The 24,082-nt window shown below is 30.0% G+C and overlaps 1 protein-coding gene across 1 annotated transcript; it reads right to left on the bottom strand.

The window, feature by feature from the left end:
* Positions 1–6,930: 6,930 nt before the first annotated feature.
* On the bottom strand, positions 6,931–19,704 carry LOC112693202 (J domain-containing protein; the record flags this gene model as incomplete). Its single annotated transcript, XM_025568162.1, is given in 3 exon segments — positions 6,931–8,164; positions 19,328–19,444; positions 19,603–19,704. Coding segments are annotated over 3 exon segments (405 nt in total), but the record flags the coding sequence as incomplete, so codon positions are not given.
* Positions 19,705–24,082: the final 4,378 nt, after the last annotated feature.

Here is a 24,082-nt window from a genome sequence, read left to right as displayed (position 1 = left end):
AACGATAACTTGGTGCGGAGACTTAAAGAGCAACTAGACAATGTAAATGAATATTATACATCATATATACGTACATTATATTCACAGAATTATGATATATAACTATGCATAATAGGAAACTTTGTAATTTACTTCGGTTTTCCCATCGCCGCACCATCACCGGTATAAAATTCTTTAAGAAAGGGTTAATAAATATTAGACCCGAGTTATTTATCCCTTCAACTTTACCTTTTATAATTTATGTTGTATTAAGCATGACCTAATATTATAGTACATTTATCTATCTTACATATAAAAATCCCGTGTTTGAAAGTTTTTCCGCAATGTTTTCCGATACTTAACTGATGTCGATAATATTATACTCAATGTGTGTGATTTCGTTCAAATTGTATTATAGGATTATTAATTTCTCAATTGATGTTGCAAATTAAACTGCAAATAAGGGCTGTAATTATGTGTAAATTCTATAAGTTTCCAACAGATGCAGTGGAGTTAGTTTATTAACACAAAATTTGAACATATTTTATTATTACTTAGGTATCAAGCATGAACTTACATTGTATCAAAACCTCATGTTTTCGGACAATGCACACAAACATTATTATTATTATATGATGATGTTCCACGCTGTTTTACATGGAACTAACCAGGTAAAAAATAGGAGTCAAGTAAACAAGGAGCACCATATGTTTCAATCGTAGATAGGTATATTCAAAGCTAAGACATTGAGACGACATTACATAGTATATCCAAAATAATGTGAACGATTCCTTAGGCGTGCGTGCGCACGGATGTAGCACATGTAGCCAGTCATTTGAAAGATACTTTTAAAAAGTATTTAAGTACAGATACAGTTACCTATTTTTAAAAGTATTTAAAATACGTATTTAAATACTTGGAAAAAAAGTATTCAAGTATAAATACGAATACTTTTAAAAAGTATTTAAAAATACTTTCAAATACTTTTTTTTTTATATGTTTTACCTTTTTACCTTGACCTTATATAGATAAACTTAATCATTAGTAAACTGAATTAATTTTTTATTTCAGCACTCTAGTTTTACTTAAATTAATTAGGTAGAATAAGAATACAGCACTTTTGGTCCTTGGTGTAAGTTGTAAGTATTATCAAATACTATAGTTTGGACAGCAATGTACCTAATGTACAACATGCTAAACAGTCATTAGAATTTTAAAATTTACTAATTTTATAAATGTGGCATAGTAGTTATTGTCATTTAATACTAAAAAAAAAAAAGCTATATTTTTTTTTATTCAAATTTAGTATTTACAGTTGATACATGTATTATTCTGTAATAAATAATTTATTGCACTTCAGTAGTATAACTTTTTCAGTTTTCATCAGTTATCCGACCTCTTGTTTTTTGTTAGGACTGCTTCATCCGCACTAAAAACTTTTTGACTAACCAAATTTAATTGAATTTATTTTTATTTTTTAATTATTTATAATTTATAGGTATTAGGTATGTAAATTACTTAGGTAATAGAAAAAAAAACAAATTATAAAATATGATTAACTAATCGTTATTGATTCAATGATATTAAAAAGTAAAACAACTTCTTATGATTTCTTATTCTTAACATTTTAACTTACAAAATATATGTTAGTTCATTTACCTAATATTGCAAGATTAATATATTATTCATAAAAAATAAAATACAATTTATAATTTATTTGACAAATAGAAAATAATCAAAAAACCTACCCTCAGATGTTTTATAATATTTGAGCTGGATTTGTTATCCAAAGTCATACGTTTATTTGATATACATTACAAATTACTTCAATTACTTCAAATTTTTTATATGTTAAGGTATTTTCAATTATTTTTGAAAGTTTAAAAAATGTTTATTTTGGAAATGACAATTGCGATTTATGCTGTAAAAAATTCAGTTATATAATTTTGTTTACACAAATCCTACATTGTAATATGATTGTGTATGCTAATTATAAATAATAATACAATATTCTTCATAAGTCATAACAATATAAGTCATAACAAATATCTAAGTACTAAAATTATTTTTTAAATAGCTCTTTTAAACTTGAATGTAAAAATGTATTTAACTGATTTATCCTATTTATGTACATGATTAATAAGATCTTTAAAGAAAAATTTGGTACCTATGTAGAAATATTTTATAGTTACATACTATATGACATGTATATAAATAACACAATATAATATAAAATATTATTATTTATCTTGAGTAGAATATTGTACTGGCGAAAAATTGTTCATTTGTACTTTCTGTAGGTATTATAAAATATAATATAATCCTAACTATTCATAAGTTTTAATAAATAATAATTAAATAAATACAGTATCCTACATACAATAATTAGGCATCCGGAATGGGATAAGTCCTTTACAATTATTAATACAGAATGATACATGTTATTAAAAAAAATCAAAGTAAAAGGTACCCTAATAACTAAGGTTATTAATATTTATTATTTAATAATAGTGGAAGTACTTTGTCTATTTCATATTTACAATTGGTTCTGAATTTGAACAGTGCGTTCCACGGTTTCCTCCAATATTTTATTCATTATTATTTATAATTGATTAATAACGATAATTATTGAATTAAATTAAATATTAAATATTGTATTAAAAATATTATAAAACCAGTAGGTACGATACAAATTATGTATTCAGTTATTAAGTTAATATTTTATTAACTTTTAAGTTAGTTCACACACTGTAGTACAGTACACGTCGATACACAAATGAAAAATGCCTATTAGGGCTAGTTCACATGAGAGGCGTTAAATGCGCGTTAGCCAAACGCGCGTTTACAATTACTATTAATAGCTATTAACTGTACACATGGTAACGCGCGTTGTATGGCAACGCAGCGACAACGCAAAAAACCTGTCAACGCGCGTCAGCGTAAGTTGACGCGTGTTTGAACATTGTACAGTTTTGCATTGACGTGTTCAGTTGCAACGCGCGTTTTGAAGCGTTAGGTTCTTGTTTTTCGTTATTTTCATTTGTTTTTTCGAAAAAGATTTCTAAAAAATCAAAAATAGATAGTGAGGAATTTGATACCGATTTATTCATTGACGAAATTGAAAAAAGACCCCCAATTTAGGATATGACAAGTAGTGAATATTCAAATAAAATCAGTAAAAGAAAGGCCTGGGAAGAAATTGTTCTAATTTTTAGTGACCCAAGTGACACGGAAGAAAGAAAAAAATTCCATGGTAAGTATTATTAATTATTTTGTATTTTATAATTTGATATAAAATTTAAAATCAATTAAATATATAATATAGACATAATTTATTTTGTTTCATATTGTTTTTTGGAAAAAAATTCTATACATAAATTAATTATTTAAAACTATTATTAAAAAAAAAAATACATATTGTTTGTTTTTAAAATAAAGTTTTATATACATTGTTGTACATCTATTTACTACTAAAAATTAATATAATTATTAAAATATTTTGTACCTATGTATAAATTTATATCATACGGTCAATGTCGTCGCGCGTTTAACGCCTCTCATGTGAACACTAACTAAAAAACGCGCGTTTGGCTAACGCGCATTTAACGCTCTCCATGTGAACTTACCCTTAATGTGAATGTTTAAATCATAATACAGTTAATACTTAATACTAACAAGGTTACAATGTTATTCAAATATATCCTGCGATAACGCGAAGATGGTTTACCAGGAATAACCGAATGCGGGTTGGGTGTATAGTGTATAGATAAAATATATTAACAATCGTCCCATCGAATATTGGTTTGCTTTATTTTTATACGTATATAATTATTAGAGCAGTGCTTCCCAACCTTTTTAGGCTCACGGCATCCTTCTTAATCTAGGTTTTTTTAGGACGCCCTTTACCAAGCCATAGCATGACTAATCATAAGGAAAATTTTAGACCAGATAATATTTCATGACAACGCGGCGCCCCAGTACAGACATCGCGACGCACCAGGGCGCCGCGGCGCACACTTTGGGAACCGTTGTATTAGAGTAAAGGTATTTCCATTTTTATTAGGAAATTGACGGACTGTATTTTTAAATTTGTATGTGTCTATAAATATTACAATATACTAATATACAACGGCGATAAACAATCTATAAATAAAAATGTTGAACAATTTGTATTATTTTATTTAAATTTGGTGTCCTGTTTATAAAGTAAAACGAAAAAAGTATTTAAAAATACTATTTGATTTTAAATACAGATACTTTCAAAACTGTATTCAAATACTTTTACTCAAGTACTTTACAAGATTGAATGTAGTTTGAATTTGTTTTTTCTGAGACACCAGATTTTTTTTTTAAGGACGTACTTCTATATAAACAATTTTAAGTTATTTGACAGAGAAAAAATAATCTAGTATTATGCGTATTCGTAATACGATTACAAAGTTAATAGATTACCTGTTAACCCAGATATGATTTTATGTTTAAAATGTTTGGTGCTGATAAATAATATATGTATTGGCGAAAATTTTGCTAAAAGTATTCCTTAATACAGCATCTAATTGCAAAATTTGCGTACGACTATGTATGATTCTTTTTGCGTTTGTTGTTGGTGAATGTTTCCAGACCATTGTCTTTCGAATGTTTGCGAACATAAATAATAATAGCCGATAAATAGTTAATAGTTAATAGCCGAATGCTAAAACACATCAAGATGCATGTCGCGAGTTGCAATTGGTGGAAGACGACATTCATTGGGACCTAACACTTGCTGATTTAGAGTTAATATGCACATCGAATAATATTCGTTAACTGTTTGAAACTATTTTGATGAGAAGTTATCCAACACAATTATCGGCTTTTTGAGAAAAATATGAGAACGACATCACTGAAGACATACTAACTAGAGTGAAACAAACAAATCAATATCAAAGTATAAATTTCATGCCATATATACATATATATATATATATATATAATGAAGCATTAGTGTTGATGATTTTTGAGGATTTATACAATTTAATTTCAGACCATCGGATCGCTCGGTTACTAACTTATATAACCGTGATTAGGGACAAGAAAAATAGTATAACGACATTGATTGCGAATAATGAGCCATTACTAACACTTTATAAGCACTGGGAGAAATAGGGGGACTGAGCCCCCTTGCGATCTCTCATTTTATACCCTAGGTTTAACTTAAAAATATATGTTCAGAAGTCTAAATTCTGTAGGTAATTGAACGATAATTTTTGAATGTTGTAAATCTCAATAATAATAATATATCTACGTAATATTCAGTTATTATTACTTACTAATGATATGTGTACATATACTCGTATATATATATGTTACGGTAATAGTACGAATACTGGTGAAACCTAGGATTTACCGGTAAAACCTAGGACATACATTATTGCTTGGTCAAACCCCGAATGATTTTAGCAGTTCGGGCTTTTACCAACGAGTTTTAGTAAATCTTAGGATTAACAATCAATGATTGTAAAAGTCCGAAATTATATATTTTTTCCAATTCTGTGATAATTCTTACCTATATAAATTGACTCAATGTTAAAATTTTCGTATATGCTATTAACTCCATACATAATACGGTATCTACCTACATGGCCTGTTGTAATATGAGCGTAATATAACTCATTATATCGAACATAATAATGCATTACTTCGAAGTCATCATTCATCAGAACAATCAGTTTTTTTTCACCAGTAATATTAACAATATCAAACCGTTTAAGTCGCTGATAGTGAACTGTTTTTTTTACATTAACAGATTTAGCTACTTTAACTTCTCTTAAAGATATATTGTATTTTTCCTCGGTTACATAAAAATTATTTTTTTAACTCCACAACACTTAAAAATTTCATAAAATCGTATTGTAAGTGACATATTAAATATTGCGTATACTCGTAATACTAACCGCGACAATTGTAAAACGAATACTGCTCGTAAAATTATTTTTTGCAATTGGCCCCAATATCAATTTATTAAATTAATCTTCTATTAAATCTGTTTCAAAACATAATTATTGATGACACAATGATTACAACTTTTATTATAATTCGTATCACAGTCAAAAATTAAATTAAAACTATTGGTATCAACACAAATGCACAAGAATAAATACAAGTAAGAATTATCACAGAATTGGAAAAAATATATTATTTCGGATTTTTATAATCATTGATTGTTAATTCTAAGATTTAACAAAACTCTTTGGTAAAAATCCGAACTTTTAATATCATTCGGGGGTTTGACCATGCAATAATGTATATCATAGGTTTTATCGAAAATAATTGGTAAATTTCCGAATTTTGGACATTTATCGATCACAGTAGGTAAAACCTAGGTTTCACCAGTATTCGTACTATTACCGTAACATATATATATACATAAAAATAATGAAATTATAAAAAAAACGGAATTAACCGTAAAAAACTTTTACAAAAAAGTATTAGTTACGGTTTTTAAATAAATTCTAATAAGAATTCCAGTGAGGTTCCGTTTTTAAAAATGTATTTAAATTAGAGTTTCGGTGAAATTTTGATCCCCAAAAACTCAAAGAGTTTCGGTTCCAAAACCGGCTCTTTTCGGTACGTTTCCAGTCCTTGATTTGAATACACATAATTTTATTCTATAAGATTTTTCTAGTTCCTTCAGATTCTAAAAATCATAACATATAACCGTATAGCTACAGCCAGTTATCCTCAATTAAAATTTCGGCTATACATCATAGCAGATATGCTTAATAAGCGTGTTATATACCATGGGAGTATTAGTTCAGAATATACACAATAATTGATGACAATCTAACGTCAAAAATTGTGATACTCATATTACACTTACCGCTGTAGTGGGAATAATATTTATTTTATAGTAGATATGTTGAAAAAACTGTGACAAAAATGCGTTTTCCAGTGGAAAATAAAAACAAAATCTTTGTGTTGTAATATAGTCGTTTATTATATTATCATATTTATATGTATATGTTTGGTTTTTTTATACAAATTCGAGAACGAACGAAACTTCGAAATTACATTACAATCAAGTATAATTATTTTATAATGTTTTCTAATTTATATAATATATATATATATAGATTAAAAAGCTAAGTGGTTACTCGCAAGATTAGTTGACACACGTAATTATTAAATTGTATAACTTTTACGGTTTTTTCCTGTTATGTAAATTATAATATGATGTCGTTCTATATACTACGGAGCGTGGTAATTACGTATTTTGATTTGTGTATTAGCTGACAGTTTTTGTAATCCTACACTATCATCGTACATGGATCAACTGTTGTAATGGTAACACGTGTATACAACGATACGACGTTATCTAAGTATTTTATATATGTGTATATTATATGTATATGTATATTATATGTATTTGAAGTGACAATAATAGTTTTACGTTTTTCAAGGCGGACATCAGACCCCCTACGTATATTATATATCGTGTAACATACAGCACCCTACTGGTTTCGAAAGTTACACGCGTAGAGCGCTAATAGTGTTTAATTTTTAATGACTAGACAATAGTGAAATATTCTGGAATACCTAATCGGTACTAAATAAAATAGTTCTCGAAGATTCCATAAATTCGAAGGTGAACCCAAAGGTCTGAGAAGTATAATAATTGATGTATAAAAAAAAAAAAATCATCACTTGATATTACCCTAAAACGTTTCGTTTTTATACCCTTATTATTATTAATAAAAGTAAGCGTAATCGATTGGTAAAATATATTTAATATGTATTTAAATAATTGTAGATGTTGAAGTGCTGATATTATTATTATTTATGATTATTTTTTACCATGTTTCGCTTCTCAGTCCTTCGGGTCATGACAAGTTTTACGAGAGTCAGTACAAGTAAAATATTGTTATATCATTTATAAATATTAAAGTGAATCATAATTGTATAGAGTTATTCAGGACAGAGGAATGTTTTATTTTCGCGTGGCATTAGTTGCTGACGCCCCTTATATCTCGTAGTTGCGGAACTTATTGATAATATCCGCGTTCGACTTGGTATCCCATTTTATTTTGTTCGCGCCCAAGTTCACTCCACCTTCGGACGCCCTCCTGGACGCCACGGACGACGAAGAACCTTCACCGCCTTCCGGAAGCATTCTGTCTTTGGTGTTCATTTGCGCCCAGTGCATTGACTGAAAAAAAAAAGTTAAAAATCACGATTCGTATTTGAATTTAGTTCAATCGGCATGCGCACTCCGATATAAATCATTCTTCGTTTCGTACTTCAAAAATGTTTAATTTATCAATTATTCTCGTTTTATTTCATTAAATTGATGTTTATCTAATATAGATACACATGAAATCCACAGTTCGCAACGGACCTCTGAATTTTAAAATTTAAATTATTTAAATTAAAATCGAAGCTCAATTGCCCACTCCAATCCTTGATTTTCGGGTCCAGATAAAGCACACGCAATTTATCTAAATGGATATACTTATGGTATAAATAATAATCATGTATCACTAATTAAAATAATAAATCATCATGCCATAATTAAATCCAATATAAAAAACTAACTTGAAAATATTATTGATGAAAAAAACGATGTAATAATTATTGGCACACTCCGCCAAACGCCTCACCAAAAAGTAAATTGACAATAATTCTTAGTTTGTTAGTGAAAATCGTTTTAATCATTTAAAACAAATAGACGATAACCAATACGAAATGAAAATAAGTACAACAGATGAAATGACGAAAAAACGCTAATACCACTATAGATTTGTATTAAATCAATTATCAAAGATTACAATTTAATTATTGAAAACGTTAGGAAAACTATAGGATCAAATTCATAATTTACGCAGCAAAATCTTAGTCATAACTGCATTAAAAAAAAAAGTTGTTTTCTACATTTACTCATTTTATAAGAAAAATTTTATTAAATATTAATAAAGTTGGACGAGTACATGACTTCGTAAAATTTTTCGAGTTTGAGAATTTGTCACGATACACATACAAATTAATTTAAATAAACAAAAATTAAAAAAAAAAAAAATGTATTTTATAATAATAATAATAAACACCACAAAATAAATTGTTATTAATAATGATGATGATTATAATAATAAATAGTTCAGTATGTTAAATAAAGAAAATACTATGTGAATTAATAATCACTATTATTATTTTTAAAAATAATAATAATTACAAAAAAACAGCAATAGATTAACAAGAAAAAAAAACAAACCAAAATATCAAATGACAGATTGTAATAACAAAATACACGGTTCAGTTAAAAAGGCCACGAAGACGGCTAAAAGTAAACAAACGTCGCGGTCCATCGCCGACTCCGAACTGGTTCGATTAATCTATCGGGCGTCCCGAATGATAATCGAACGAATGGCGATACCAAGGCAAAGAGTGTAACGGGTGAGATCGTGGTATTCGTGCGATATGACCGTGTCAAACTCGACTCTACTTAACAAAAAAATCGTTATTACTAGTAAATAGGAGGACTAAATTTTACTCGGCTTAAATCAAATATTCGAGTTTATTGCAAAATAAATTTTAAAATTATAAATAACATCCAAATATTTCCGATGGAAAATATTAGAGAGGTTGATGGTTTTAATTAATAACAATAAATTGTTATTGTTCTGATATTTTAATATCATGATAAGGACATTTTATACATATAAACCACGACCTTTTTCTTGAATTCTCAACATTTTTTATCTACTCGACTTTTTTCCGATTCATGAACTCGACTCGACTCGAAATAATTGAAACCCGACTTGACTCGGCATCAAAAATAATACTCGTCCAACTCAATTAATAATAAATAAGACATTTTTAGCCAGGATTATTACAAATGAACTACATAGAGTTACCAAACTATCATTCCTACTATTTTTAATTGATTTAGAACTCAATTTAATTAACAAAGATATTTTCTTACTTAAATCATTCAAATCATTTAAAAGTAGAAGTTCTAAGAATTTATATTATTCCTTAGTGTATTAATTGTCAGAAATATGGGTACATACATTAATACGAATACTGCTATAGCAAACCCCGTTGTGTGGAGAGTAAATTTTGAAACCTGTGTGAAAAATCACAAAATTCCTGTGATATGTACCTACTTCTAAACAACTATACAGCCAACTATTGTATTATATAATTTTCAAAAAATTACAAAAACTAAAAAAACAACAACATCCTTAATTTTAACAATTTTCAAATATTGAAAAACAACCGAAATATTACTACAGGTAAGCCTATTAACAGCACTCATGAAAGGTCAAAAAACCAGTTTACGCTTATACTTTAATGTTACCTAATCTCCAAAAACTAATACTTTCAAAAATCTTCAAACCCACTCAAGTGCAGATATATATTTTCATAAATAACTTCCTTCAAAACCTAATTGAAAAATCTAATAATCCCATTACATAACTTTTGTCTACAGTCATTAAGAGAGCTGGAATATGATAAATTTTCTGTTGAAAATACAGCTTACGACTTCAATCACTACTCTCAGTGATATTTTCCGATGTCAATTTTGAAAAAAAATCACATCTAATTATCTATGCTTTGAAAATCCTTTTTTACTTACAAAAAAAGGAAAAAATAGATCATATTAGTAATTAAAATTGAAATACTTCGAGATGGAATTATAAAAAGTGACAATGTAAAAGCATAGTAAAAATAACGAAGAATCTGAATCTGTTTTTAAAATTAACGTCGGAACATCATAATGAAGTTATGAGCACTATTTTTCGTAAAAAAAAGTAGTGATTTTATATGAAAAATAATATTTGACATGTGTATGCGCGTAGGTAAACAGGTATCTGTTTACTTAAAAGGCCCTAAAATTTAATCAGTATTCCAGGAATCTATGGTTAAGCTGATTGTTATACACGCCGGACTTATCATATAATTCTAATATAATAATTTAAAGTCATTAGCTGATGGTGCATTGTTAACCGAACAATGTTAACAATACATTATTTCCCCATCAGTACTCATGTAGAACGCGAATGTATAATTTAACTAACAAATGAACTTCATTATATACTTCGTTTCATAATTGCGTTAATAACTGTAATTCATTAAACATTTAGTGATAAAATTAAACATATACCAAGATACTGTCTATAATGGACATACTGCGAACATACATGTGGGCAATTCAATACGAGTTTAATGAAATAACCTGCTACTGTACCAATAACATTATCTACATTCTATAAATATATTAATCAAATTAAATCACATTCCTGTTGCAATATCGGCAGTATACTGCTCACTCGATTACCCAATCAGTCTAAATTAATTATAACCTTCATACAATCCCTAAATCAATCCTTTATTATTGGGAGGCGATTAAAACGCGATACGTACTAAATGAAACTGTACTTAAAACAACAACAGGGGGCAAATGTTTTTAAATTTAATCAGAAACAAATCCAAATAAACCAACATACTGGCCTGCTCTCACAAATATATATTCGACTTAAAGGGCCTCACCACCACGTCTTTTTTTAACAAAAACTACTGTTTCTAATTCCAACGCTACACGTCGACAATTATCACGATTTTCATTCTGAAAAAATATACAGATTCTTCGTAATATGTACAAGGGAATCGAGCGATCGAGCCACATTTTTAATTTTTGTAATTTGAATTGTAATAAATATTGTTGAAAATTCAAAAAAATATAGAATTTCAAACTTAAATATTTAATTAACTAAATACAATTTTTAAAATGTGCCTCGATTGATCCCTCGTATATGATGTTGAAAAAAATAATGTTTTTTCAGAATGCAAATCGAGGTAATCGTTGCGGTGTATTGTTTGAATTAGAATCGTATGTTAGAGTGAAAAATAAACATTTTTTCGCGATCTCAATATTACGTTCTGACATTGCATGCGAGAGCCCTCCGTACCGCTGCCGCGCCGCGTCAAAATAATGAACCTATACAGTGTAATATAATTAGGTACGTTATTTCGTGGTATCCTATAATAATGTTAGCAAATAGTTATATTTTCGTGCCCTAATAATAATATATACCTGAGCGGTTGTAAAGTCCACTAGAATAAAAAGGTAATAAAAGCTCTTTTTTTTTTTAATAAAAGGTAAACTCATTAGGTTTTTTTTTGTTTTACCTGTGAATCCTTTCATAAAATCTAAGAAATTAATTGTATAAAAGTTAACCGAATGTTCATATTTTTAGTAAAGTTCTTACCAAATTTCAAACCCATACTATGCAGTGCAGTAACAGAACATTTCGTTATTATTACCTTTACTGATTATGATTATCAGAGTTCGTATTTTGTAAGAATTTTCTTTTTTTCCTAGTAGGCTAAAATGGAGCAATGCAAGATTTAAATGGAATTTGTTGTTTTCCCTTTTATATCTATTATTTATTTTTTATATTACAGCCTTTATGTTAGGTTCCATATATTTGACGTTTTATTCATTTTCATCTTACGAATGTATACTCTAAACTAATTTTAAAAGTATTCTCTTAAAAAGATTTTACCAAAAAGGAAACATTGTACCTCATGCCAAAACTTTCTCCATGCAATTTTAAAATTCAAATGGCCTTAAAAATAGAATACTCATAAAAAAACATTATAACCTCTGTTTGATCATACTTAAAACATCCAAATTTGGGGTCAAGCTAAACCATCCGACATTTGAACATTGATATTATTTGAGTTAAAATCTAAGGCTAACGGGGATCAGTAGTGGTGGTTGGATATTTTAATTCGAAGGGTCAATGGAAGGCCAGCAATTATAAGATTACGCTTTGCAAAAATGAGATTACACTTATTAATTATAAATACAATTAATTTAATATGAAACACTAATTTACATTGTGAGTAACGTTATCATATAATATTATATATGATATATATATATATATATATTTTTCTTAGGCCCGGTTTTCATTCATCCAGTTATTCGCTAGATACGTATCCATCGGATAAATTTATCTGGCGGATAATCTTTCAAATAAAGTGATTCCGGTTTTTCAATGTGATATTATTCTCCAGATAGCTATCTGACGGATAAAGTTGTCGGTAGAAAAATTATACTAATAGAAGGTAGTTACTGTTCATTGTGGAACAAGTTACTCACGTCTATTTGATTATGATTGGTCAATGATGAAATTGATAAGGAATCGTTCGGTGATATTGACACATATTATTTATTGTAATACTGTATGTAATTACTAATCAATAATTATTAATTGTGTTGAGTGTTGACTCTCGCTCGATATAAGTTATACTCACTTCTTTATTCAACATGTCACAAAAAACATATCCAAAAAGCAAATCAATCAACAAATTTCACATTTTATGAAAAATAACTTTTATTGAAAAATGTTCTACAAAAACGTCACATATTAGAAAATAAAGTGTCAACTAATAAATTACAAACAACATTTTTTCCAAGTCTGAATCATCCTGAGTCATCCTAAAGTCATGGCATCCCATGCCAGCATATGATTTATTCTTTCGCGTACTGAGTACAGACGACATCGATAGTTTAAACATTGAATTGTTTAATCATCATCCTCTTCAAACAAAAATTGTGAAATTGACAATTGAAATTGAAATCGTGTTTATATACACATGTATATTTAAAAATTTAAAGTAATATGAGAAATTATGATAACTAACCATTTTTATGTTATCAGCTGTTAATTATCCGTCGATTAAGATTTATTTGATACAAAAAGTAACGGATAACTTATCCGTGAAATTATCCATTGTAAAGGTCAATCCCGACATTGAAAAACTGAAATTTATCAATTTTTCTTATCTGTCAGATAACTCAAGTTATCTGACGAGTAAATGTGATTGAAAAACTGGGCGTATTTTGCGTATTTTTGTGTTTTCACGGTGATCCATTAGGCTACGGTTACATGGACGCGCGTATTTAGATATACGGGTTTCGAAATCATCGTTCGCATGGCGCGCGAACAACGCGCGTCAACCGCGATAACGACGCAAGTTTCTGTTTCCACGCAAACACGCGCGTGACACCGTGAATTGAAATCATGTATTCATGTATATCATGTATTATTATCGGACCATTCCGTTGACACGCACATTTCGATGCGAACGATCGAATTTTCATCTATAGTTTTTGAAAACAAGTGTTTTTTTTTAAATATGGAAATTGAAATAGAAATGTTAATTAATGAAATAGAAAAAAGGCCTGCCATATGGGACATTTTGATCAGCTTATAAGGAGTCTTTAGTTATCTCCAATAGGTCATCAAATCATTTAATGGACATTCTAAAGTAATTGAAAAATTTGTCATGGTGCTCTCTTAGTTTAGGATATAATATAATACTAAATATGTATAATGTAATAATAATGTAAGACTAAAAGAAAGCCTTGTTTTCAAAATAGGATGAACCCAATATTTTCTTTCCCTCATTTTCTGCATCTTCTCATATTTCGGTGGACGGCCAATAAACACACAGCATCTATCACATTCATTCTGATATGGAACATTCAGTACACGTACATGATTTAAAAGGTCCTTCTCTCATGACCAATAAGTAACACAAACCAGTATCGAATAATCACAGGCCGTTATTAAATAAACACGGAAAACAATAACTTAAACACAAACCACAACAACGGGGGTCATATCAATGGATAGGGGAGAAAAATACCTATCCGAAGATATTACCAAATTCACCGAGAAAATAAAACACTGTCACCAACAGAAGACGGAAGATATGGGAGAGTCTGTAAGAGAGGAAAGGAGGAGAAGAAGGACAAAGTCGAGAAGTGACAAAATCGAGGGTGGGATCATCGGATAGGGGATGAAAATACCTATCCATAGACACCACCCACGACGTAATCAGAACAAGGGAAGAGAAGTTATCAACAGAAACTTAACGCAACCAGACACCGGTTAAAACTAGGATACACAGAAAGTTTACTAGTTGATACGGCAGTGTGGTTATATACTGGCATTCCGATACCGATTAAAAATAACTTCTTCCACTTAAAAATCTACTCTCAAGACCTCAATTACACTCTACGACAAGACTGAATTGAATATTGAAAAGGAAGAACACCGAAGAAGACCGCGACACCGCGACGATCTTAGAACCATTCAAAAGGACCAATCAAGAGACCGGAATCGAAATTGCAGCCCGGCATCGACGGGCTACCGTTACGAAATCAAACTATAGCCGTGACGGACGATTGACCACACTCGCCGATTCCACGTCGATTGCTGAGACCCGGCACGGACTGCCGTTGCGAATGCCCGTGTAAATGAATTGCATATACAGTATCCTACGTGGCGCCGTGTCCTGGATTACACCGCTCAGGATTAGTCGGTTACTAAATCTTAATATTTAGCGAACGTCCTCGACGGGTAATCAAGGCCTGCAATCCACGGATACGTACATAGCCTTTCGGTGCGGCGTCGGACCGATTCCACGACCGACGATACCAAGTCCGAGACCAGATTCCGGAGGATTATGTTTCCGACCAAACAGACAAGCAGGAAGCCCAGCCATTGAAGACCGTATGTTGTACGAATAATCGCAATCCGGGAACTTCGTTTACCAGCTGACAAATCTCCACAGTCAGACCACTATTCGATCCATAATCCACCGTAGCTAAAACAGCACTTTTCAGCGCTGACAAATCACAAAGCACTTAATTAAGTTGTTCTTCCCGGATTTGATTCGCCACCGGAGTACCGCATAATCAAGCTTGTTCCGGTGACGGTCAATCTCTATCCACACATTAATTGTACGAACGTATATCTATGATAACCCCATAATGTAACGTTAGGATCCGACCAACTACCCAAGCACCACCGACTGCTCCGACTCACTTTTACAAGTCTGGTCGGAGCAAGCCGACGCTTTACTCGTCCTTTCATATTATGTGTGTATTTATATATATCTAAGTTTTATATCAAAATATAAGAACGTGAGTATCTACAAATCCGAGCGTTTTAATTATTTTACGATTAGGAACGTCAACCCTGACACTCCGTATCAATTCTTGATGACAGTCTGTTTGAACTATACTAAGTAATATAGTTTTTGACTAGAACATTCCCGTACAACGCGCGTGATACGCAGCCATCTGAACGGTTATACGCGCGTCCATGAGAACATAGTCTTACAATTTATTTTTTGTTTTATAAAAATAACCATGTTATCATGTATAAGGTCGCAAAAATGCCCAATGGCAACGTGGCCTAGCTTTGGCATCGCTACTATCTGTGGTATGTTTCGAACCTAAATTTACGTAACGCTCAAAGAATCCCTCCATTCCAAATCCTATCCCATCATTATTACAAAAGATACTATAACATACACAAGAACCATAGACATCTTTTTATTTTCAAAATTCTAGGAAATCCTATTCAAAGACTTAAAAAAAAGGGACTAAGAGATGCCCTAACATAAAAAAAAATTCCTATAATTTTAGGCCAAAATAATCAGACCGTTTAACGGACTATTGGATATATCACGATACGATGTTGCTCTATCTATGTACACTATATAACTGTATACCATTCGCGAAAATTAGACGAAATTTTTGGTCTGACGTATCTCTATTGTCCTGTAGTGGTGCGATACGGATTTTAAAAAACGTGTCTGAAGACTTCGTGAAGTCGATCGTTTTTCCTATATTTCCAATTATTTCCATATTTTCTTCAAAAAATAATTACGTTTGTCAAATTGGAATTAGCGACTTGTTTAATGTGCGTTTTGGTGCATTTTTGTTTTTTGAAAATCAATATTATAAATATAGGAAAATTATCGGAAAATATGCAGACTAAACGAAGAGTTCAAAATTAGTTTTCTAAGTCACTTTTTCGTATTACTGCAGCAAAGTCGACCGATATGTGTCTGTCAAAATATGCGTATACATAATATTAAATTATAAATGTTGTTAGTATGATTGTATGTAGACAATGTGACTATACATAACGGTATTCTACTCCCTTAAACAATAAGAGATATTCCCCCCCCTCCTTTACACAAAAAATATTACAAATTCGTCAATTAATCAAACAGGTATACTCGAAGACTTGCATTTTTATTTTGTTCACCGCAATGTGTTACTTTATGTATTATAACGTGGTGCAGCAAAAAAAGCGAAACCCCTAAAAATTGCCCTGTTAAATAATTATACAACTCTTTTGTTACCGGATTTCTTTTAATATATTTTTTTTTTGTTAACGAGTCGATATATTTAGAAAATGCTATTTCGGTTACGTTGGTAGATAATTTAAAAAAAAGTGAATTATAGTAAAATTGTACATTGATTAATGAAGTTTTCATTGACCTCGGTGTATATATATAAATATAAAAAAAATGAAATTAAAATAATTTAAAAGAGTAAAATATGTATTGATTGGCTACTGGAATTGGTGAGCTACGGCGGCCGAGCACTTGTTTCGATTTAAAAATAATACACCGAATGAAATACATAAAAATACTTTAACAAAACCTCTAGATGTCAGTACCAACTGTTATCAGTTACCGGATTAAGTTTATTGTTTTCCCGAAAGGATTATATAATACTTTTGTGGATTGGGATGGGCAACGGTAGGGTTTATATTAATGGATCGGGTACGTGCAAACATAAATCCCACACGGTTCTCGATTTAAAAGCTTATATTATATTATACAGATCGAAATGACCATCCCTGTGTGCGTGGAAGTACGAGTACAAGACAGTTGAAGCGCGCTTGAGTTGAAATATGTAGCTAATAAATGCGACGGCGATGGCCGTTTCATATTTTTCTTTTCTTTCTTTCCTCGTTTGAGCGCACGCGATATCCGATTTGTGCTCCCTTTCATCCCATCCATTTGAAGGAGAAAGACGGGATGATCGTGTATATTATTATTATAATAAATAAGCGTAGGCTAGAAAAATACGCAGTTAAACGGATTACTTTGTTATTACAAAAAACACAGCTGAGTGTAGCAGTTTAATCGCTTTCTGTGAAGAATACGTATAAAAGATACGTGTAATATTATATAGGCACCGGCTGTAATAAAATTAATAAATATAATAAATAAAATAAAAATCAACACCCCATAATCGAGGCACTAGATATATTATTATTATTACCATCAACGTTATTTATCGTTAATCTTGAAAATATACGTGAGGTTTAACAACGCTGAGTAGAATAAAACTATATATGCAATTTACTACACATATTATATTCAGTCACGTAGGTAGGTAGAAGTCGAGGAAACCATGTTTCCTCCTTTCAAATTATATTTATTTTTTATATAAATTTATCATAAAATATGGTTGAAACATAAATTCATAATATTCTATCAAACTACATACTATATTACTTTGTCAACATTTTTTCATTATAAATTGCAATATATGTTTTGATAATCACCTCTCGGATCGGATGATAATATATATTATATGCTGACAGTGCCGCAATAACCGGATGTGTCTCATGTGTCAAACACATGGGCCCATGGACCCAGCCTATAATAGGGCCCAATGATAACATTTGAAAAATATATAGAAAGCAAGAAAATAAAACCATTTTGTAATAATAATTATTAATGGAGATTGAAAAATAATTGATTGATTTTGTTTTATACATAATGTATATCGTATATCAACGTTTCTTTTGCGGTCTGTATAGTCGACATTCAAAATAGTTTGGTCACAATTGATTAAAGGTACGGTTTCCTTGCAAAGACAAGACGTGGGAGGGAGCCCAAGTTAGTGTGATTACAGCACTGTATACTGGTAAGCGTTTGTATAGTAAACGATTGAAGTTTTTTATTATGTCTCATGATTATATCAACTGCTTTCATTTCGACTTATATTTTACTCGTATTAATGTATTATAATGTAATTTTGTGAAAATAAGATATAAAATGAATCAAGTAAGAATGACACACAGGGAACAGCATACTTCAATATAAGAATAAAGTTAGGAAAAACGAATGATTTAACTATTTAAGTACCAATAACAACTTCTTATCACATGTAAAAATTAATGCGTGTGCGCGACTAAGCAATAAAACATTTTTGGCCGTTGACACACAGCGTGTAAATTCGCCCATTGTAAACGATACTTTAAATATTGTTTTATAAAAGTTTTGTATTCAAAACAAGAAAATCGTCTACGCAACGGAAATGCTGTTTTTATTATAATCGTCATCATAACCTACACCATTACTTACACCACCTCTTTAAGAAATCTCGGATTCAACATTGAGCGCTTACGATGTTTACGGTAATACCCGTGGTGATACCTACTACTGTGTTCTTATTATCTTAAAACTGAAGGGCTGTTACCTGATGAAAGTGCTCCTTATTGCTCAGCCATGTTTTATAGCTGACCGCCACGCCGCTGTTCTTCCATTTGTCGTAGGTAGCCCGTTTTTCCGGATCACACAGCGTGTCTTTGGCTTCCTGGATGCACAATTCGTACATTATGCAAATATATAATCAAACAACCGGAGACGACATGATAATGTTACAACAGCAACAACAATAATAGTATAATAACGTTAAGTACATTGTATTGTGTACGGTATCAAACGAGGCGCGAACGCCGCTATAGTGCTTACATTAAGTTTCTGGAACGTCTCCTCGGCGTTTTTGTCACCCTCGTTTTTATCCGGATGATACTTAAGGGCTCTTATTTTGAATTCCGTGTTTATTTGCTCCACCTGTTTAACATAATATAATATTTAGCATTATAACTTCTGTTAACAACGGTGACATTTGCATGTTGCATTATATGTACTAGTGTATACCAATGGTTTTCAAACGGTTTTTTAAACACGACACACTGGGATTTCTATTAAATATTTAGGGTACACATCTGAGTCTTTTTTACCATTTTTGAAGACCTTTTTTAGTTATTGTTTAATTATTTATTTATTTATTTTTTTAATCACGGCATACCTGGAGTATACTCGTAGCGCCCAGTTAGTGAAACACTGACGTATACAATTCGTTAAATCTAATAATTACTGTCGCATCATTTTACAAATAAAAATGTATTTTTTAAAATGAGGACCTGTACTGCCTAACCGTTTCTCTTGTCCCCGGGCCGCGTGTGCTTTACACATGTTATATGTGTAGGAAATGCTCGTTGAGTTTCGGACATCTGAGAATAATTGTGTATATCAACGCTATAATTAATAATGCTATTCAGCGCGTACATAAATATTATAATTTAATTTTAATGTTTTTCAGTTACTATTTTCCAACCCATGGGTGATGTCGCTTCTGGACACTGTGCTTCGGATAAATTTACAGAGCGAGGTATGTTTTAGAGAAATACTCGGTGCACAACACATTCGGTTGATATAATATTAATAATAATTCACAGTAAACGGTATGGTATAACAATAGTATCATGATAATATTACCAGGCTAAAGGGATCCATCCTATACATTGCACGGTAATAGAATTAGTAGAACATTTTCTACGCGATTGTTCTGACGGTGAAAGTTCTAATGGATTTTAATACTGTGACACAAATTAATTATTCTAGCTTGGTATTAAATATAAACGAAGTATTTCTGTATCTGTTTAAAGGTGGTTAGTACACGAATAAAGTTTTTGTGATACATCTTGGTAGAATATAAAAATACACGAATTCCGTTTATAAAATTATACTTGTTTCTATAACGTGGTTAACATGAATATATAAATCTTAAGTTTGTCACTTTTTTATGGTCTGACAACAGGCGTTTTGGTGTGAGCAGACTCGAATGTATAATACTTTAATGATGTCTATTCGTAACACGAATAGAATACATTTACGAAGAAGATACTTTGCAAGATTATATGTATACGTATAAGACGGTACCAGTTATCTTTACCAGTTCCTCCATATAAACCCGTTGATAAGTATAGACTAATGTCAAAGCAACAGTTATTTAGCTGTGGCCTTAGATGTACTGATGATAAACTCACTAGCGTTACCATTATTACATATTCGTTATTCAATTGTTTTTTGGGGTTGCTCACTTATTATACCTTGGCTGCCACCTCGCCTGCAATCGAGAAAGAAAAAATCAAAAACGAAACGCAGCAGAAGATATTAAATCTTCTAAAAATAGTATGCAAATATATATATATATATATTATACTATGTTTGAATAACTTATGAATAATATCGATTCATAAAATATTTTGAAAACTATAATATGAACAGAAAAATAATATTGTTATGAATACTTTAAAAATACGTTTGAAAAGAATTAATAGAAAAATCATAAGCAGTGATCGGTCGGGGTGTGAGTCGTAATGCTGTCATTAATTAACTTTTTTTTGGTGACTTTGTTGATGTTCTTGCATATCAAATAATAAAACCAAATGGAGAATTAAATAGTTTTTGAAAACATTTGTTTTGGCCCTTAAGTGTAATATACGCTAAATAAAACATGTGTTACAAATGTAACATTTATGCGGCTTGGCGTGAACGGTAGAATTAAGTACATTATATTATTATACTTAATAAAAGTTAAATTATTATAAGAACGCTATAATTTCGTCATGTTAAATCAAAAATTTTAATGTTATAAACACCTACTGCCAGAGATGTACTTAGGTGGGAGGCTAAGGGGGCTTGGGTCCCTTGGGTACATTTTTAGGTGTGGTAAATTCTGATTATTTTTATGTATACTTAGTATGTATATTTTTCAGACTATAAGTGTAGTTAAGAATTCTTTGGTTTCACTATCATGTGTTTTTTTTTACAAATACACCTATTGCTAAAGAAATTTAGGTTAGAAAGGGGGTTTTTTTTCTTACTTAGGACAATCCCTGAATACGTCTTTGCCTACTGCGCGTTTATTCATAATCGTTCATATAATATTCTTGTAAATATTCATCGTATATTTATTCCGAATCTTCAATCATATTATTTCAAATTAACATATGATAATGTTTGTATAATATATATATATATATATTAAACTATGTATAGCGTGTACGAGTATATGTTATAGTTTATTATCTACACATGATGTGTGGCCTAACTATGTACAGAATATTCGTAGTATTTGTTTAACTTTTAAAGTTCGCAAACGAGATTATTAACACACAATTGTGTTATTTCACAGTAGTGTGTTTGTATGTATTAGTCAGCCACTCTCTGTTTAGTCAAAAACTACTTGCATTATGTAAATACAGTACACATGGAAAACAAATGGATTTACTTTACATGTTGTACGAATGGATGGTCTCAATGGGCCGTTTGTCCGATGAATAAAAGCGATTGGACAAACAAGCGGTTTTTGAATAAAAGACGAAAGGTTGTAATTCTCTGTTATATACATTTGATAACTGAGCAACAGGTGATTAAGTCTTTTATGTGTTACTTATAAATTATTCATTGAAAAAATGTATGTATAACAAGCATAAAGTAAAACTCAAGTTTAAAGTTCTTTCAAATTTTTTTTTTTTTATACATGTTTTGTTTTTATATTTTGTTACATATAAGTACACCATTAATGCACCGTTAATAATTTTGTCGTTAGTTTTATTGTTCGAGTATGATACTTCAAAGTAAAAATTTTTGAATTGTACAACATTTTATTTTATACTGGTTGCATAAACAATAGCTTTAATCCGAATATAATAAAAAGCCGTAGACTTTACTGTTGCATAAAAAAAAAAAAAAAATCAAAACATAAGTTACAGTATATTCTCATTTTAAATTCATTATTAGCTTTGAAATATAGGTAATGAACTGGTTAAACTGTTTGAGAAATTAAAAACATGAATTTATTTAGGTATATTCACATTTTAGTAGGTACATATTATACTCGTACGAACATATTATACAGCTATTATCTGTATAAAATACTGTAATAGTAATTTTGAGTATATTATAAAAATTATTATACTACCAATGTGAACATTTTATAATATAATGAGCTTCTTGTGTAAGACATATATACATATCTAATATTACTATGTGACAAATGCCTATCATATTATTTTCACTCGTTATTTGATTTAATTAGAATCGACTCTTAGTAGTAATACAGTTCGTACTTAATAATATCATGAATAATTTTACTGCAGACGATCAGTGTTTTTACATTAAATTACATAATAGGACTATGATGTATTTGAAATTGTTATTGAAGAAAATAATTACTAAATATGTAATTTAATAGTATAACATAAAACCAGAAGTAGGCAATAAGTATAATCAACTATTTATATGAAATATTTTCTGAAAACATATTAGGTAGTACCGGTAAATAATAGTTTAACAATATAACTATTATACATGTCATAAAAATGATAAATTACACGGTTATAATCATATCGTAATAATTTTTATTTAATGTATTTAATTGTTTAACAATTAACTTTGGAGTTAATTTCATTATGTTGTGAAATCGATTCTGTAGTATTGTTATAATATAACCGTATGTTGTACGTGTATAATATACAATTATGTATGTATTTTTTTTTATAAGGAAATAGATAGTTAGAAATCTGTTATTATAGTAATCATTATACAATTAAATGCAACACTTAAGTGTGGAGATTTACTGCTAATATTAACTGTGTTGCCTATACTCGCGACATGTATAATGTGATATTTTTCTACCGTAAGACTATTAATAATTCGACTGCATAACAATTATTAAAATATGGTATTTGATATTATTTAATTTGAATAATGGTCTTTATAAAATTACAATTAAACCAAAGTTTATATACTTATATTCAAGGTATACTTTGAATCGCTTATATTATTTAAAAACATGTAGATATTATTAAACACTGTGTACGTAAGTTGCGTAATAAATTCACTATATTTTATAATCTCCTTTATAATAGGTCATATCAAACAAAACGATTACATAGCTGGACCCGGATTACGCGGTTTGACCGCAGTAGGGTATAATTGAAACCGCAAACCAAATGCACTTTTCAATATTAATTGTATTTCGTGTAATGTCTTTTGAGCGGCTCTTGAAATATATTAAATCTTGTGTAGGTATACCTCGAAAGTTTAGTATTATTAGTTATTTCTGCCTTTATATTGTATAATATTGCACAAATTACGG

The sequence above is a fragment of the Sipha flava genome, unplaced genomic scaffold (assembly GCF_003268045.1).
Source record: "Sipha flava isolate LNK unplaced genomic scaffold, YSA_version1 81_pilon_pilon, whole genome shotgun sequence".
Classification (NCBI taxonomy): Eukaryota; Metazoa; Arthropoda; class Insecta; order Hemiptera; family Aphididae; genus Sipha; species Sipha flava.
This window is presented reverse-complemented; position numbering and strand designations above follow the sequence as displayed.